The sequence below is a fragment of the Cyprinodon variegatus genome, unplaced genomic scaffold, assembly GCF_000732505.1.
Source record: "Cyprinodon variegatus isolate N-32 unplaced genomic scaffold, C_variegatus-1.0 Scaffold232, whole genome shotgun sequence".
Taxonomy (NCBI): domain Eukaryota; kingdom Metazoa; phylum Chordata; class Actinopteri; order Cyprinodontiformes; family Cyprinodontidae; genus Cyprinodon; species Cyprinodon variegatus.
The window spans coordinates 180,728-200,455 of NW_015150685.1; the positions used below are offsets into that span (position 1 = coordinate 180,728).

The following is a 19,728-nucleotide window of genomic DNA, read 5'->3' on the forward strand; positions in this document are numbered from 1 at the left end:
TGCTCTGCACTTTAAATTTGTGTAAATTAACAATGCCAGATTTTTTGTACATTATTTAGAAGTAAGGCTTATTTGTTAAGCTCTAAGCTGTTTAAGATGTTTCTAAGGAAGTCAAATGTTGAACGTTTCCTGTTAATAAAAGTATACAGTTGACAATTCAATACATTATCTTCTGTTAATTTTAATACCTATACATTTTTGATAAGACTATTAAAATTGAATATATTACATAATAAATAGAAGGCTTCAGATAGACCCAGTGATCGGTTACTGGTGATCGGTGATCGGTATCAACCAATACTGCTTTCAGCAATCGGTGATCGGCCCCAAAAATCCTGATCGGAGCACCCTTAATATCATATCGTGACCCAAGTATTGTGACATGTATTATATCGCTACACCCAAGTCAATACTCACCCCTACTGTTTGCATAGTTTTCTTATTTTTGAGGGATGCCTGTCTGAACATTAGGGTTGTAACACATACTCATTAGACATCTACACAAAAGTTCTCCAGGCTTAAATCTCCACCTGGAAACCTTTTCTGCACGTCTTCGTCTGTAAAGGCCACCATTGCCCAAAAATTAAAACAAAAAAAAAATTGTTAAAAAAAGAAATTCTGTAAATGTGAAGAAGAATTTGCTCCTCTTCTTAATTCTTTATTCAGTGTGAACAGCGATCAGGAGGGGAGTCTAGTCCATGACTTTAATGCCAAACACTTTCAAACACGAATAAGATACTTGGAATAGGATTATGTTGCTGCTTGTTGCTTGAGGTATAAATTAGTTGTTTTGTAGAGCTGTTAACTATTCTGTCGATTTTTTTCCCGATAAATCGATCAATACTCGGATAGCAAAAGGTTTCTTAAATTAGACTTTTTATGAAATTAAACTAGGTGAAACTGAAACATTTCCCCTTGAGGAGTTCTGGATAGAACATATTGACAGAAGAAAAATATTATTTTTTATCTTAAAAGCAAAGTTTTAACATATTTTTTCCAATTTGGCTTGATTGCTGCTCAAGTTGGGTCGATCTGTCTGCTAACGGCATGTTTTAAAGTCTCTATACTGCATTTAACGATTCATCCTTTACTAAATTAGTTGGCAATTATTTAAATAATCGAATAATCACGATTAATCCGATTAATTGTTTCAGTCCTAGTAGTTTGCACAAATCTGTTCTTCGCCATCGGAGGAGAGTTATTTTTTCGTCTTGGAAAAGATGCTCATTCTTATTCATTGAAAGTATATTTTAAAAAATTATATACTAGCAACTCACTTTGGTTGCATCCCACATCATATATTATGTGTTATTTTTGTGGTTTTGCTCAGTTGTCAGTAAATGGAGCTTTTCTTGTATATTAACAATAGAAAATAGGATGCTTGGTCTATATTATCTTATTTTATGATCAAAGTTTTTTTTTTATAGAGATATAATATGAAAATAACCTCTAAAATGTAAAATTTACTTTAATTTCCTTTCCTTTACTTTCCTTTCATTTGTCCCTTTGTTCCTTTTATAGGAATATAAAGAAAATATTTCAACATTTTTCAAATTTAAACATAATGGAAAACATTATTTTGATAAATAAAAAAATAAAAATCCTTTAATAGCTTCATTTTACTTATTTAGAAAAAAAAAACAAACACTTGATAAGTATCACCTACGATTAGGCACCAGGAATAACTGCTACCATTGCCAGAATCTAGTGGACATTTTCTAGCCTGTGTGTCCAGGTAGAAACAGATGTTACCATCAGTGCTTACAGTAGTTTTTCTTTTTTCTCAGAGCCAAAAGGAGGTGGTGGAGGAGGAGGAGGAGGTGGTGGAGGATTCGGCGGCGGGTCTCCTGCTGGTTTAGGGGGCCTGTTTGCAGGAGGGATGCCCAAACTGAGGTCTGCAGCAAACAGAGACAACGGTAAGAATAAAGATGGAAAAAACATTAAGGATTAGAGAGGAAGGTCATCAAAGGCTCTAAAGATTAAAAAATTGTTTTCCGTCTTAGACTCTGGACCCAGTCGAGGACCTCTTCTCCCTCCAGGAGGCCGTTCTGGTGGACCCAGCCCTTTCGGTGGCGGCGGCAGTCCGTCTGGACCCCCCAAACTGCCAGGTGCTCCTCCTGTTCCTCGTGGCGGGGCCCCTGATCTCCCCAAAGGCCGTCCAAGTTTCTCATCCAGACAAGACACTCCAGGTGGACCCCCTCCTCCGGTACCCAGCACACCCAGACCACCCCAGAGCCACTCGTCTCGTGGGGGCCCCCCTCCACCATCTCTACCTGGAGGACCAAGGCCCGGTCATGGCAGCGCACCGTCGCCACCCAGCGTACCTCCAGCGAGACACGCAGCCTTTCCTCCCCCACCAGGGGGCTCCTCTGGGCCTCGGTCGAACTTCTCCGCGCCTCCTCCCCCGCCTTCAAACAGCAGCCGACCTCCATTACCTCCAGCTCCAGGAGGGAGGCCCCCGCTTCCTGACGACCGACCTCCTCCACCACCAGCTCCTGGAGGTAATCGACCGTCGATGCCCCGCGACATGCCCCCTCCGCCCCCATCTGTCAACTCCAAACCCTCTTCCTCGCCTTCCTCATCCGGTCGCTCCTCATCCGGAGGCGGGGTGCCCCCTCTGCCACCGGGACGGCCGGGCCCTCCTCCTATCCCACCCGGCCAGGGAGGAGGGGATGATCAGAACACACCTCGACTGCCTCAGAGGAACAGCTCGCTCAACAGGTAAAGCTGGAAAAAACGAAAATGCTTAAAATATCGTAGATTTTACGTCAGATGGACTCAGAGCATCTGACGCTGCTCAATTTTTGTTACAAAAGTTTAACGAAAAAAGCAACTTTCTGCAGGCATTCCTTTAGCAAACATGTATTTTGTATTTTCCACTTATTGAGTCATGTCTCTGCCTCCTTTCGAAGCTGAACGTCAGTAAGTTCTGCCATCAGGTTTTAAAAAGTCCAAACAAAGAGCAACACAACAAACCTCCTCAGAGTCAGGATTTTATAAACAATAGTGAAAAGCTTCACTCAGCCTGCGTATAAAATAGTTCTCTGAGTCATTAAGGCTACGTTCACTTTAGATTTTAAAATGGAAAAAATTTCTACTTTTTTTAATAGTATTTATTTAAAAAGTCAACGTATAACATGGATGCATAAAAACCTCATTTTATTTCAGTGTTAAATTCTGTTTAAAGTAATGGATTATGATTAAAACGTCTCTAGACCTTTACTGGTTGATGATTTTCTTTATTCGGACCCCACTGATCTTTAATTGGTTACCCCTGGTCTACACTGTCCTCCATGTTTTTTTCTTTTATTATTTTTTTTGCCCCCACTCTGGCAGCATTATCATTCTAATTTCAAAAGGGTCGCTTGGCTCTTCTGACCGCAGTCAGATTCCCAGAAGATCCGACCTGTATTGGATTTAAAACCACAAACAGATCGGCCCAGATCAGATTGGAAAAAATCAGACTCAATGGGAATTGAGCTGTTCACACAGTCATGGAGGAATCTCACCTAAGTCATTTTAGGGTAAAAAAAAAAATCTGATCTTTAGTGTGAACGTAGCCAATCTCTTTGGTTCACATGTCTTCAATTTGGATTAGGTTAATCTAGTTTGATGTTTGTTAACTGATATAGAATTTACCATGTTTGAATCTGTTTGGGAAAAAAATCTGTTCCCATAATACTGAAAGTAAGAAAAGGAATTTAGCAGAATTCTTTTTTCCAAAAATAACATTGAAAAACTTCTCAATTCAAAAAAAGGTTTTAAGAATAATTATCAACTGCTATTCGTTTCACTTCAACAATATATGCTGGTTCTTTCTTTCAATTTGCTTCGACTGAAGCTCCATCCTTTGATACTTGCTTCAGAAAACTTTTAAATTAGCTGAACTTAACTTAGTGCTTTTGCTTCCAAAGTAAAAGCTCTTCAGGCCAATTCAATAAGGTACCTTTTTTGTAATTTGATGTTGTCTCCCTTTAAAAAGAGGTTATTCATATTAGTTAAACAAGTTCAACCAGTATTTTTTTACAGTTAAGTTTTTTTTATTATTATTATTCAGATTTTATTTTTTCAAACCTATCTCTAGATTTCATTTTCAGTCATAATTTTTAGGTTATGTTCATTTTTTTCAGGAGGTGGAGACTGAGTTTTATGAACCTCATTTTCCTCAATCCTGTTTTATAGATTTCCCCCTATCTACTTCTGCATTCTTTCACCAATAGAAAAGCTACTGCTTACTTATTTCTACTGACCTGCAAACAGAGGCATAAAAAGCGGAACAATTTTTGAAATACATCTATAACATTTAGAAAATAAAAGATGAAAAAACACAGTAAACTGTAAAAATATTTGTTTGCATACTCTAAATTAAACATACTAATACTTCTAAATTACTGTGAAAACCCTTTTTTTTTTCCTATGGACGATTTCATTTATCAAAAAGATTTTCTTCAAATTTCTTTTTACAAAAAGAAGATCTTTGCTTTAAATATTATCGAGACAAATTTCTCTACATACATCACTCTGCATTGAAGCATTTATTCACCCCCCTCCCCAATAGTAGCGTAGTGCACTAGGTGTAAGCAACTTTGTTACAAGTAAGTGGGTATTAATCATTTGTTTTTTGTTGAAACTACTTGAACGAACTAAAAATCTTAAATTTGATCTAATTTTTTTGTTTTGGTTGAAGGGTGGATGTTCCAATGGGATAAGAAAAGGCTATAATTCTTCAAATCCAATTAACTTAATTAATAAATTGTAAAGTTATTTAAAGGGCCTTAATCTTAGAATGAGAAAACCTGTAATTGGTAAAAAAAAAAAAAAAAAAGCTGAAATATCTGATTAAGAGGTTAGAGGTGAGGTTGGACACACATTTCTACAATGAGCTTAATTTTGTTGGTTTATTAACATTTTGTTCCTTTTAGAAAAAAACTAGGAAGATTTTTCATAAATGAAAAAACATTTTACTTATAAACCATATTTTGATGCATCATGGAAGTAAAGAATAAAATTCATTTATTTTCTCCAGCCATGCTCCGGCTCCCCCTCCTGGCCGATCAGGACCCCTCCCTCCTCCTCCAAATGAGAGACCGCCGTCTGTTGGAAGGAACCAGCCCTCTCCACGCTCAGGTAACCAACCAGCCTTTGCTGATTACTGATTACTCAAACAGACGACCACTTCTTTTCAAAGAATGAATAAAATATGTTTCAAAGCTGAGTTCTTAATATTACGTTGAATGAAAGTTCCTCAATGATGTTCCTTCTGCCTCCAAAGGTCCTCTTCCTCCTCCGCCTCCTTCAGGTCGCAACATGGGCGGAGGCAGCATCAGGTCATCGCCTGCACCGCCTCCTGTCGGTCGGCCAGGGCCGGAGCCTCCTCGTGGAGGGCCTGGGGGGCGACCTCTCCCGCCACCAGACAGACCCGGGCCTGGTGGGGCTTTTCCACCTCCACCACCTATAGGAAATGGATTCCAGAACTCTCACCACAACCAAATGCAAGGTCTGTAGGTCCATCAATGTGCTAAATGAGTTTGGAAGACAAATAAATAATAATATAATAAGAAAGATTGATAGTTTGAATAGGGTTAAGGACCAAATAACTCTTGAGAGCCATTTCATTTAAAATAAAATAAATACTGCTTTTGATGAATTGTAAATAAATATTTTATTAAATAAATAAATATCCCCTTGAAAAAAAAAATTTAGAATATTTTTTCTTATTTTATTTTATTATTTTTGAAGATTTTTCAGTTATTCAAAAAAATTATTAATTACTTAATTCATCTATTTATTTATTTTATTTTTTCACAATGTAGTGTTGTTTTGTGATGCTTTTATTTTGTAAAGATAGTTTACGCATTCAGTAACTTTTCTTTTTTAACTCTGTTTTTGGTTTCAACCTCCTTTTATTTCATGTTCTTATGTTCAAATAAAAGAGTGGAGTGTACAACAAAGCCATGTGTAGGAGTGAAACAGGACTAAAAACTGAAAAACAAGCCTATGCAGCTTTCACTTCCAACCACGGTGGTTGTACAAAGTATTGACCCATAGATGCCAAATCCACTGCACTACATCCTTTTTCAGATTCTTTGAATAAATAGCATATCCTAAACATCTACTTCCCAATTGAAAGTTAGTTTGTGTTATTTCACATAAAATGCCCGTAAAACTCACATGGTGTTGTGGTTGAACCGAGACAACATAGGAACAGAACCTCAGGGTGTGAATACTTCTGTATGGTGCTGTAAAGTGATCCAAGTCTGAGGAAGACATAGGAGATACCAGTTCATTCCTGTGGGCAGTTTTTTCAGGCTTGTACCCATGCTCCTCATTGTTGGTTTTACTGCATGCTTCAGTTAAGGCTGAAATACTCTGACCTCTGTTTCAATTGTTTTTATTTTGTCGACCAAAGTGGAAGGTTTATTTAGGAAGAAAAAATGCCAACAGACCGTAAGAGTCCTGCCTAAACCAGCAGACAGTTCTAGATCACATTCATAGCTGCTTTATACACTGGAAAGAAAAGATCTAGAAATAAGTAAACATTTCTTACATTAATTGTATTTACCCTTAATTTGAGTAGGTAAATGAGATAGTTTGCCAATGGAATAGTAAGAGTATTTTTACTCTTAAAATAAGACAATTAGGTAATTTCCACTTGAAATAACACAATGCAATTGTTGTTTCTTATTTTAAGTGTGAATTGTCTTGTTTCACTGGCAAGATTTCCCTTTTACCTCCTTAATCCAAGAACAAATGCACTTATTTTAGGGAAAAATTACTTATCTAGATTTCGATTTTTTTTGCAGCATACCAACTAGATTGCACTGCAAAAAACATCTAGAAATAAGTAAAAATGGCTTAAATTAAGTGTACTTACCCTTAATTTGAGCAGGTAAATAAGATGATCTGCCAATGGAATGAGTATTTTTACTCCTAAAACAAGATAATTAGATAATATACTCTTGAAATAAGACAAATAAATGTTTTTTTTCTTATTTTAAATGTAAATTGTCTTGTTCCATTGGCAAAGTGTCTCACTTATCTCCTCAATTCAAGAAAAAATGCACTTAATTTGAGCAAAAATGACTTATTTAGATTAAATTTTTTTGCAGTGGCTCCATTCATTTCATGCTACATACAACTATCTTGTTTTATTGATGAATTTCACTTTAAACCTTTGTTTTAATTCTTCCAACAGATGAGTTTGAGTACAGATTCACTTTTCATCCAGTGTCGGACTTTCCTCCGCCCGATCCCTATGTACCCTTCCAGAAGACTTACCCCAGCAAGATCTCCAAGAATGAGAGCAAAGGTGACTCACTTGTTCTTTTTCCTTCCTCACTAACCCTCTTTCATGTCCACCCATTGTTAATGCATTTTAATTTTGAATTGGCCCTGCTGTTTGAGTGTTTTTGCTAGCTTGCTAGGCCGGGCTCATAGTCTCCACTCTTGTTCAACCCAAAGATGCTCTAGATCAAGGGATAACCATTAAAAATCAGCATACAGCAAAACCGACACATACGCATCCCTCTATTCAATTCAATTTTAATTTAGTTTATTGATAAAGCACCAGTTTGCTTCACATCATGCCTACCCAGTTTACAGAGACAATTCAATCAGATTGTACAAACAGACCGGGAAGGTTTTACCTAAGGAAAGCCAGCTGATTGCATCGAGTCATTAACTTTGCAGCACACGCTACTCTGAGATGAGCACCGAGCATGCATGCACCGACAGGGGTGAAAAAATGCCATTTAACAGGAAGAAACCTCCTGCAGAACCTGGATCAGTGTGAGCGACCTTCTGCTGGGGTCCACTGGAGGTTAAAGGAGAGAAAAGCAGAGATTCAAAAGGAGCATAGAAGCAATGAGCTTTAAAAACAATATTTATTAGGAAAGGTAACAGTAAACTAGCTCCACGGATGACTCTAACTAGGACAGGTACGGTTAAACAGATGAGCTCTGAGCCAGTTTTAATGTCAAAGGGATAAAATATAGCACATGCAGTTAGTCACAGTAAACACTAGAGCAATGTCCAGGAAAGAAGTAGGACTAAGCAGCAAAAAACAAGCCTGACAATCATTTGTAATTGAAAGTGGTAGCTGGTCGCAGCAGCCCAGCTTATAATTCCCTCAAAGATGTTGTCAAAGCCAATCAGGAATAGGCCAGATAATAAAACTACTATGACGTGTAAAAAGCAGAAGGGACATAAACCGAGGGTTTGAACTAACAAATACTGCAGAATGGGAGGAAAGGGGTCTGTATGTCCTCCAGCAGTCTAAGGCTCTAGCAGCATAACTATAGCGATAGCTGAGGGTAACCTGAAGCTCTATAACATAAGCTTTATCAAAAAAGAAAGTTTAAAATCTACATTTTACTAAAAAAAAAAAAAAAATTGAAGAATTTGATTAATTTCAGTATGGCACATTACGTCTTAATGAGGATTGTTTTTTTTTATTAACATTTTACCAAGTAAAGATTGCTCCAAGGATGTTGGACCCTGCTTCTGCTCCATACAGCTTTATAAGCTAAACTCAGGAACTCATAGAGTTTAGAGGGCTTTGTTACTTCTGCACCATGGGTGTGTCAACATGTGCTTTTCCTAAAACTGATTTAAAATACCTCACCACTTCATGCTGGTTTCAGTTAAATATTAATTATATAGGGTTGGTCCAGTAAATCTATTAGTTAGGGATGTACGATATTGGGATTTTGGCTGATATCCGATATGCCGATATTTTAAAACTCATGTAGCCGTTAACCGATATCGATACCGATGTTAAAGCTGGACAAAAATAAGTAGTCATTGAAAATAGCAGTTTTGTTATCCATTTCTGACACTTTGAAAAATAATATACTCAAATATATTTTCATATGCTGATATCAAATAGATTTTTAAAAACGTGGTATCGATCTATTTTACCTTCAAAATCTCGTGAAATTTCATCGTTCTGTTACAAACTCTCGCAATATTTTGCAAATTCTTGTGAGATTTTGTAAAATAGATAGATACCGCGTCAATATATCAACATATAAAAATATGGCAACATTTCGTGAATTTTCGGGGGATTTCGTAGCATAACGATGACATATAGCAATATTTCATCAGTAAAAGAGATTGATATGGTGTTTTTAAATGGCAATATATCAGCATATGAAGATATTGTGATATTTTAATGTATCAATATTTTTTCCCTCGTCTTTAGAAGTTTTTAAGTCTGTAAAAAAATAATTTTTTGAGGAAGAAGAAGAAGTAGTATTTTTTTTTTTTTTTTAGACTTTAGAAACTCAGAAGCTGATCAAATATCGGGTTAAATATCGGTGGGGTGGCCGATGTCCGATATTCCGTTTTAAGGCCGATACAGGCCGATACCGATAGGGGGCCGATTATATCGTGCATCCCTAATATTAGTGTTTGATTTTATTTTTGGCTCCCACTAAGGAGATTTCTGTTTTTTCTATTCAATAATCCTGAAAAAATGGTAGAAAAATGTTTGGAAATTATTTATTTGATCACAAAAACCTGGCATGTTAACAAGGATGCGTAGACTTCTATGTCCAGTGTACCTAAGATTGAAAATAATGAGAGAGAAAAAATGTATGAATTTCTTTTTTGTGGAGCAGCGTGATGTGGAGAACAAACATATTCATTGTAAACTTCAAGCAAGCACTAATTTCTTTTTTTCTGTTTTTCCAGGTCCTGGTAAAAAGGAGCGAGGAGCTCCTCCGCTTCCTCCAATACCCAGGTGAAGAAAAGATGGCCTCCATCACAACACTTGGTCCTACCACCTCTTCTTTTCTTCCTATTTCTCAGTTACGCTCATTGCTCTTTGACCACATGCATGTCGATCATGTGAGAATCGCAAAAGAGGGGAAAAAAGGACCTTCAGTCTTGTGGAGTTTACATCATGTGGCTCTGCAGCAGGGAACTGGGGATCTGCAAGGAGCCAAAACTGTTTATATATTGTGGTACAACTGTGTTCTGGAGAAAATGCTTTCTTTATTTTTAAAGTTTACAACCATGCTATTTCTGGAGGATGTGTTTGGTGTCAAAATGCTCAAAATCAGATCCATCTTATCTGTTTGTTTTTTTTGTTTTTTTGTTTTCTTAATCAAATAAAATTTAGCCCATTTCCTTTTTTTCAGGCAATACCACAACTGATTTGTATATTTTTATAGTTTTATAAAAAAGCCAAGCCTTTTGAGAAGAACAAAGATACTGATCTTTGTGCTCTCATAAAGGGAATTACCTTGTTTATATCAAGATGTTCTTTTTGGTTGAAACAGTAGAATTAAATGCTGTATAACTGTCTGAACATTTCAGATCAACAATCAAGGTGCCTTAGATACAGCAACAGTACAAAAGATGGTCTTTAAGCTGTCTCAGCCTTTCAGAAGATGCATGCTTTCTATGCCAAAGCCATGTGTGCCTTCACAGCACGAATGTAGACTTTCCTTTTTTTTTTTCCACCAGTTTTTCTCTGCTGGAACCTCTTAGCGGTACGTTATAATTGATTATGCAAGGATGTTCAGCTCGATGTGCTTTAAAGGACATTTCCGTGGGGTTATTGCAGCATCCATGTGCAGTCATGCTGAATATTGTGTTGCTGTTTTTTTAAGTTCTCTTGATGCACAGCAGAGAGTCAGTGGATGTATCTATGATTTAACCAGCTGATACTGGATTATGGGATAAGTTATGATTGCAGTATTAGGTTTGCTTTTATGTTCTGCTTTGTTTTTTTGTTAAATATTTCTGTAAGGCAATCGTACAATAGTTAAACTATTTACTTTAAAAAAGGCTTAAAAATGCTTTACTTAAAAATACTTTGAGTTAAAAGGAGGGCAGGGGGATTTTATTGAGTTATGCATCAGTTTCCTAAGCAATATGACTTTTGGAAACGGATAGGACACGGTGAACTGAGGTGTCTACAAGATAAACCAGATTTTATCACATAAACCATATTATTCATTTACATAACTGTGCAATAAAAAGGACATTAAATGTATACCAAAGTGTGGAATTTTGTTTAACCTATTTTAGAAGGATTGTTTATGAAATATTACTGGCAACTGGAGAAATGAAGGTTCCAATTGTGTATCTGTATGTAATTACTTCTGATTAATGATAATGAGTTTAAACACCAACTTCTAGAAACGTACTGGCAGATTGTGGTCTGAAGCATACAGCTATGAATTGCACCAGCAAAATGGATAAAAATCAGAAATGACCTTAGAGAAATGGTCTGTTCTACTGGAAGCAAATATTCCTGTGGAGATGGTTCTGGACTATTTCAAAGCTGAATTGTGAGACTTATATGATATCCTTTGATTGGATTAGACATAAGTAGATAATTTTACCATAAATCCCACGCCATGTCTGGTAGAAACTGAACAACACATATTTTACCAGCTGTTAAGCATAAGGGGGTAAACGTAATGATGTGGGCTTGTTTTTGTGCGACAAAAATAAAACTTCCCTGGTTAAAAAAAGGAGTTCCAGACTCCAACATGTTGGCTGGGTCATAAAAATTACATTGAAAATGTAAATGATACTCTTCAGTGCATCCTGATAGCACTTTTTAAGGTTGCATAATTTTTTTTTGGGTGGGGATATCAATGTCTTTCATGGGGCCCCAAATTTCTGGTGGCACCCCTGCGTCAACTTAATAAAACATATAGTAAGTCTTTAAAAGATGTATTCTTCTGCTGTCATTAAATAAATTCATGTTAAATGGGGCAATATCTCTTATAAGAATGAAAGTAAAAATATTACCTCTATTATTAAAGTTGTAGAAAGGGTTACAGTCTTTAGTTTCTTATTTGTAGAATTAATTTGTGTACAAGTACACAAATTCAGTTCTACAAGCTGCACATCAAAAACCTCTTCCATTCTCTGTTTTGCTCCAAATGGTCCAGAACTATTGTTGCAAAACTATGTGTGCGATGTAACTTTGGTGATTTGTAATTGTAGATTTTTTAATAAACTGTCACAATTACAAATCTCGCAGGGATTACCGACAGAAGGCAACATGGCAGTAGGCCATTTGCTTTAGATCAACTGTAGTAAAACTGAGTGGAAGACATTTTTGATGTGCAACTTGCAGAACATGGTTTGTGTACTTGTATACATCAACATGAGGAGGTGTAAGTTTTTCTTGCAATGTGACAGATTTAAAAAGAATCTAGATAAAAAACACCTAAGTTAAAATTCCCAAATTGTTTTGCAACAAAAATTCTGAATCATTTGGAGCAAAACTGAGAATGTGAGATGTTTTTGATGTGCAACTTGTAGAATAGAATTTGTCTACTTGCACTTTAAATTTTGAACAACCTGTAAAAAAAATGTGTCTTCGTGAATTTTTTTTTTTTTATTTTACAAATACAAAACTTAGACTGTAACTCTCTCTACATTTTTAAATTCACACTTACACTGCACAAATAGTTTTGAAACACAAACTTCATAGAATGGGGTCTGTTCCCACAGTTGGACATTGGATCTGTCCAAACCCTGATGGTTTCAGAGGCGTCTGGTTGCTTAAAAAACCTGCATTGTTGAATTATTCACACATATTGATGAAACCGATGAATGAAAACTAAAAAACATCATTTGAATTTCTCCAGAATGAATAATTTCTGCACAATAACAGTGCTCCTCGGTAAAGCAACTAGAAACGCCCCCTAGACCGCGTTCCTCGCCCTGATTGGCTTAAGCCTCCGTCAGTCTGCTGTTGGGGCGTGTCTACTGGCTGCAGCTGTCAGATAGGGACAGACCTCCAACCCTTACAGCAGAAAAACAACAGCTTAGGAAACAAAAAGGACCTGGGATGCTGCTCCGCTGTGTAGCACAGTGCTGGTGAAACAGAGGTATGGAAAATTATCGCTCTATAAATCATTTTAAATGGCCTAAACCTGAGTAGGGGTTCGGTTAACTGCGCCTTGAGATGTGTTTTTAGCATGCAGGTATGGTAGAGCTAACGGTCAGCTGCCCCAACAGAGCCTCAGGTCGCTTTGTCCGCCCCTTCATGCCTCACTGCGGTGGGCTTAGTTTTTATACCGTTATTTTAGCTCCAGATGAGCTGAAATCCGATGGAAGAAACCGTCTAAAAACCCGGTTGGAGATAATTCAGAGCCGTAACAAGAATATCAGCGGACAAACACCACTCTGTTCCCCCCAAATCCATCCCATTAGTAATGGGAACAAGAAGTCTTTGCAATGTACCGATTCTCTACAGTTACAGTAGTTCACTAAAATGATTCGTTCAAGGGATATTCAGTTCCCACGGCTGTATTGTCTGCTTCTTTACAGTTTAAACAGACAATAAGGGCGTTTTTTGTAACATTTATGGGTGAAATACACTGGATGAGTTAACATGCGAATAAGTGCAGCAAAGCAGAATATCTGAAAACAGAAATTTACACCAGATGCTGCAAAGTGCTTTCTACAGTATGACGGCTGGAGATTTTATTTTTTTATTTTGAGATTAAAGTTTTAATATTATGAGAATAACGTCATAACATTACAAGAATAAAGTTGTAACATTACGAGAAGAAAGTCGTAATATTACGAGAATAAAGCTTTAATATTACAAGAATAATGTCATAACATTATGAGAGTAAAGTTGTAATATTACGAGAATTAAGTGGTAACATTATTACAATAAAGTAACATTACGAGAATTAAGTCGTAACATTACGAAAATAAAGTTGTAACACTATGAGAATAAAGTTGTAACATTATGAGAATAAAGTTGTAACATTATGAGAATAAAGTCGTAACATTACGAGAATAAAGTCGTAATATTACGAGAATAAAGTCGTAACATTACGAGAATAAAGTGGTAACATTACGAGAATAAAGTTGTTACATTACGAGAATAAAGTAACATTATAAGAATAAAGTCGTAATATTACGAGAATAAAGTAGTTATGTTACGAGAATAAAGTCATAATATTACAGGAATAAAATCGTAACATTAAGAGAATAACGTCATAACATTACGAGAATAAAGTTGTAATATTACGAGAATAAAGTCGTAATATTATGAGAATAAAGTCATAATATTACAAGAATATAATCGTAACATTAAGAGAATAACGTCATAACATTACAAGAATAAAGTTGTAATATTACGAGAATAAAGTCGTAACATTATGAGAATAAAGTTGTAATGTTACGAGAATAATTTGACATACTGCCCACATTTAACATACTAGTGTGCTAAAAGATTTACTTATTTGTCAAATCAAAGCCAAAGTATAACTTCACATGATGCTCGACATTCCTCATTTTAGGGAAGAAAGCGCTTTTTCTTAGAGTTGTCATAAAATTCTACTTATTTCTCATAATGTTACAACTTTATTGTCATTTTATCACTATTCTCAGTGCAACTTTATTCTTGTAATTTTACGACTTCTTTGAGAGATGATTGCAGAAGCAAACACGTAGAGTGAGTGTTGCAGAATATATACAATCCACCAGTGATCTACCAGTAAAACAAACATCAGATATCTTCTCAGCGTTTTGGCTATGAATTAGTGGGGTTTCTGTCTGCAGTTCTAGTTTTCTAATTGGTTGGCTGGAGTTTAAATTAACTGGATAAGAATAATGTGGGCAGGGTCTTGCTATATTTAACAAAACTGTGTTTTAGAAGGTGCAATAGATGTCACAAAGCACCAAAAAAAAAAAAAAACTTTCTCAGGATATAGAATGCTGACTGGTGTAAAAATCGGTGTTAAATGACCAGAAAAAAAAAAACGTTATTTGTTCGCCATTTAGCATGAGCTCTTAGAATAGCACTTCAATTAGATTTTCACAGTATTTTAGGCCTTCTCACTTATTAAGCATCTTTTTGTCTGTGACTTTTTAGCCAAACGCTTTGTGAAAGATTTAAGAGAGACAAAATCTGACTCTCAATATGAGTTTTGAATTAAAATGTACTAACACAAAAAAATGACTTCCAAACCTACAAACGTCATGCTACTGTTATCCCAGATCACATGGGTCCAATTTCCCCGCTGCTGTGAAGTGATTCAACAACCTTTACTGAACCGTGAGTGTTGTCGATCCACACTCACTACCCGCACTAATCAGGTGTTTATTCATTAGTTTATGTCAATGTAAGCATGTTAGGTAATGATGGGGAGAGGTTGTGTGATTTAATTTAGCTGATCCGCTCAAATGATTTATTTGTTATAAAAACAAACACACAAAAAAACACAAATGTAAATACTTTAGAGGAAAAATAATGAATATGAGTGATTATTCTAGCCAACTATAATACTCAGTTTTCTTCCAAACATCTTGTAACAGCTTTTACCAGGCTCTGGACCTATCTGCAGAAACCCTCTGAATCTCATCCCATTGTCGCCATGGAGACTCCAAACAACTATGTGTTTATCCACGGGAAGAACATCTCCCACGGTCCCCTGGCCGCTGCGGCGCCCCACATGTCCATTGACAAGCTGTTTCCAGCCCTCCTGGAGTGCTTCGGCATCATCCTGTGTGGCTACATCGCTGGCCGGTAGGAGAGGCGCCTCACTGACCCATCAATGCATTTGGATTTAGTACATTAACACTTTTTTATTTCCCCTGCAGAGCCGACATGATCACAGAGAACCAGGCGAAAGGTTTGGGGAACTTTGTCTCTAAATTTGCTCTTCCGGCTCTGCTCTTTAAAAACATGGTGCTGCTGGACTTTGAAGACGTCATCTGGGCTTTTCTTTGGAGCGTTCTGGTTGCAAAGGTTAATGAACTCTGCAAACCATACTTCATTTGTGTTGTTTGTGATTATCAGGCCAGAGTAACTTAATCCTGATTTAATGCAGGTGACGGTGTTTGTGCTGGTGTGTGTGCTGACGCTGATGGTGGCGGGTCCAGACAACAGGTACAGCAAGGCCGGTCTGTACGCCATCTTCGCTACTCAGAGCAACGACTTCGCCTTGGGATACCCAATAGGTAAAAACTCACCTGGCGTTGGGATTTAAAAGGTTTGAGCTGAAATATTTAAAGTCTTTCTGTATCTTGTCCTCCAGTTGATGCTTTATATAGAAGCACATATCCAGAGTACCTCCAGTACATCTACCTAGTCGCCCCTGTTTCCCTCATGCTCCTCAATCCCATCGGCTTCGCTCTGTGCGAGGTGCAGAAGTGGAGGCAGGCCAGCCATCCACAGCGCAGCAGCCTCAGCATCCTGGGAGTTGTATTTTTACAGGTAAAGGTTTCAGGCTGAGGTTGGTGAGGAATTAAACGTTGGTGGATTTTGACGATTCTGGCTGTCATCTCTGAAGGTGTTAAAGAATCCAATCGTGTTCATGGTGATGGTGGGAATCATTTCCCATTTCGCTTTGGGGGAAAGGATTCCTGCCGTTCTGTCGGAGTTTATAGACGGTCTGGCCAACTCTTTTGGAGGAGCGGCGCTGTTTTATCTTGGCCTCACTATGGTGAGAAAGCAGAGTTTACCTTTTTTTCTTTTTTTCTAAAAGACTAAATGTTACTGAATAATATGTGTGTCTGTGATGCAGGTGGGCCAGCTCAGAAAACTCACCAGAGACGCTGGAGTGGCTCTGATTCTTCTCATTACAGCCAAACTGTAAGTCAGGACTTATGTTAGCTTAAGGTCTAGTGATATTCTGAGTGAGGTGCACCAATACATTGGCTCCATTTGGTTGATGAATGATCTGTAGTATGAAGGACTTTTCCTGCCAAAAACCAAGAGACACATTATCAGGATAGCAGGATTTTCACTTTTAATGCTTCGTTTCTTTTCTCTGATCTAATTCTTTTTGTACAAATATTATCTCCTTGAGCAAAAGCAAATCTTTGCTCTAGTCTGACACAGAAATCCTGCATCCTTTGGTCCGACCCGCTCCACTCCAGACCTACACGCAAAGCAAAGCCTGCAGCCTCCGCTGTTCCTCCCGTCCTGCTCCACTTCCTCGGAGCTCAAGGAGAGCATGCGCGACTGTATTATTATTATTAAATTCGTAGGAGGAAAACATGCAGAAATGAACGCTTAATTTCTTATGAAATATTTAAAAATCCCCATCAGTATCCAGCATATGTGCAGTTTCTGCCCAAATATTTTCTTCTTGTTGTGGATCTTTGTAACAGGTTTAACTAGGATCATACAAAATTGCTTTTGTATGAACTATGTTTGTTCTCTACTACCAAACTCAGCATCTTTTCATCCATGCCTGCAATAAGAAGTTTCTTTTGACTCGATTTGATGAAACTTTTAATCCTCTCCGTATAAAAGAAATAATTTGTTGGAGATGAGAAACCTGCTTCCTGGTATGTTGAAGAACCAATAGTTTGCATCCAGTCTTTTAAATAAATGGTGTTACTTTTTAGAAATATATAAGAATTATGCTCTTATGTATGTGGACGGTGACGTGCGGAGAAGTAGCGGTGGATGTGGAACAGCTCTCATTGATTAACACGACAGACAAATACTGCGCATGACGTACATGAGCGGAGCGGAGCGCTGACGGATGATGTGGAATCTTGGGGTTAGATGTGCTCCAAACCCGTTAGCTCTCTGCTTGTGGATTTGTTTTTTTGCTTTCCGTCACTGGTTCGATCAACGTCTAGCAACCTTTCCAGCCAATAGAACGACTTGTTTTTGTCCACTGAATTTCAATGTCACTGCTTAGTGATAATATGATATGCTTAATCAAATATATGAACTCGTAAAAGAAACTGAACAGTTTCAGTTCGGAGGGGAAGACAGAAATCCCAATTCAGAGTAGGCTAATCAGGGTAGATGCTAATTCTGCCTCCAACAGAAAATTCTTTGAATTTTCATTGGAGATTTTGGTATCAAGCCTAGTGTAAGGTTTTATATATTTTGCTTTCCTAATTGTGTTTTCAGCTTCTTGTTTTATTAGCTTTTATAGTGAAAAGCAATTTAGTCTATAAGAAGTAACAGGCGAAATCCGTCGAAGAAAGCAATAGCACCCCTGGCTGTGGTTGGGCATTGAGAATTGATTGAACTGAAACATATATTTTTAAGGGATTTGTCAGCAATTTATTATGTATGAATGCAGGTTTTCTTTTTCCTATTGAATAAACAATTAAAGGTTTTATTTTGAGATGTTATTTTTCTTTAGTTAAAGGGAAATTTGCTTAAACTTGTGTCTCCTTACCATATGTTCACTTTTTCAGCTAAAAAAAAAAAGCTAAAATGTTTGGGAACCTAAGACCAGGCTTTTAAGTGTATCAAGTTTAAGTATTTAGTATTTCAGAGTGAAACTGATTGCTGGTCCTTGCTTGCCCCTTCCAGCCTGGTAATGCCACTGGTCTGCAAAGACATGGTGGACATTCTGGACGTCGGGGTGAACAGCACGAGCCCGAACCACACCAGCTTATCCAACTTTGCTTTCCTCTACGGAGTCTTCCCTACAGCACCGAGCGTAGCCATCTATGCAGGACATTACAACATGGAGCTGGAGGTGGTAGGTTCTCTGTTAAACAACTCATTTCTGGAACAATGCAGCTTTTCAAACCGTTTAAGCGTAAAAAATGCTTTAATCTGCAGCGAAACTGTGAAAGACGTTCCTTGTTGGTCTTGGAAACAGAAACTGGCTTCTTAACCTGAGCACATGATGCATGAAATCAGACATACAGAAGAATGCAAGGATAATAAAAATAAATGTTCTGCATATTTTTAATGATTTGACAATGTTGGCAACACTTGGTCACATTTTTCTGCTTGAAAAGCTAAAGTAGTTTATTTCACAACATAAACACCATTAGCACCAAAATTTTTTAAAGGGACCCAATGAAACATTATGCTGATTTACAAAACAAAAACAACCATATGTTCATGTTAAAATAGAGCAATACATATCAAGCATTCCTCCTAATAACCAAACGTAATCCCCTGAAGGGATGGTGTCCTGTAGGTTCTAGCTCTGTCCCTTGTCTTACACACCTGAGTCAAATGGCTAAGCTAGCTCACCTGCAGCTGCCAGCGCTGATAACGAGCTCATATTGGAGTCAGCTGTGTTGAGGAAGAGATGGAACCTAAACACTCTATTTATTCACTGGATTGCTGATTGTCCGTTTGTAGTACGGGGTTGAAGTAAAGCCACCGCCGCCATATTGGTACTCCCTAGTTAGAGCGGTGGCAATGTAAGCAATATAGCATCGAACAGCGATGATGTTCTCATTTTCAGGGGGACTTAAGACTTTTGAAATAAAGATAAATTCATCACTTTGACACGCACCGGCTGTTTCATAGCATCAGTAGTTTACGTTCACTTTTATTAAAACAATAGGCCCACCACATTGCATAGTCATTATGAAGTCTCTAAATCATGTAATATTTTATATTACATGATTTAGAGAAATCCATCACAATAAAATTAATGTATTAATGAAGAATAATACAGATGTGCCAAAAGTGCTAAATTAATGATGTACATACATGTAATACACATGTATTTAATACATTGTTATGGTAATTACATTTTACATATAATATTAAGAATATACATCAAGACTCAATTACAATCATGTCTGTTAATGCTATAGTAATTTTCTATTTGCAAATTGTGCATGCATGATGCCATGTACTTTAATGCTGTCTCTGCGCATTAGCCTTTAAATCTGACTAGTTTACAATAGAGCTAAATTAATGGACCAATTGAATAACTCCACAGAGCTTCAGTTTCTACACTAGCAAAAGCACATACCGTATTTTCACGACCATAAGGTGCACCGTACTAAAAG

At 37.2% G+C, this 19,728-nt stretch overlaps 2 protein-coding genes across 2 annotated transcripts in view; both read left to right on the forward strand.

Annotated features, from left to right (window-relative positions):
* The window catches only part of wipf1 (WAS/WASL interacting protein family member 1), a 36,860-nt gene extending 26,632 nt beyond the window's left edge, over window positions 1-10,228 (forward strand). Inside the window, exons 4-9 of the mRNA XM_015381347.1 lie at window positions 1,788-1,916; window positions 2,004-2,721; window positions 5,027-5,127; window positions 5,273-5,497; window positions 7,196-7,309; window positions 9,694-10,228. Coding sequence (XP_015236833.1) covers window positions 1,788-1,916; window positions 2,004-2,721; window positions 5,027-5,127; window positions 5,273-5,497; window positions 7,196-7,309; window positions 9,694-9,746 — 1,340 coding nt within the window. The 3' untranslated portion in view covers window positions 9,747-10,228. The remainder of the gene's footprint in view (window positions 1-1,787; window positions 1,917-2,003; window positions 2,722-5,026; window positions 5,128-5,272; window positions 5,498-7,195; window positions 7,310-9,693) is intronic.
* A 2,504-nt stretch (window positions 10,229-12,732) lies between these two features.
* The window catches only part of LOC107088919 (integral membrane protein GPR155-like), a 17,965-nt gene continuing 10,969 nt past the window's right edge, over window positions 12,733-19,728 (forward strand). Inside the window, exons 1-8 of the mRNA XM_015381384.1 lie at window positions 12,733-12,860; window positions 15,307-15,517; window positions 15,592-15,739; window positions 15,822-15,951; window positions 16,029-16,207; window positions 16,284-16,436; window positions 16,518-16,585; window positions 18,278-18,449. Of these exons, the coding sequence (XP_015236870.1) occupies window positions 15,366-15,517; window positions 15,592-15,739; window positions 15,822-15,951; window positions 16,029-16,207; window positions 16,284-16,436; window positions 16,518-16,585; window positions 18,278-18,449 (1,002 nt within the window). The 5' untranslated portion in view covers window positions 12,733-12,860; window positions 15,307-15,365. The remainder of the gene's footprint in view (window positions 12,861-15,306; window positions 15,518-15,591; window positions 15,740-15,821; window positions 15,952-16,028; window positions 16,208-16,283; window positions 16,437-16,517; window positions 16,586-18,277; window positions 18,450-19,728) is intronic.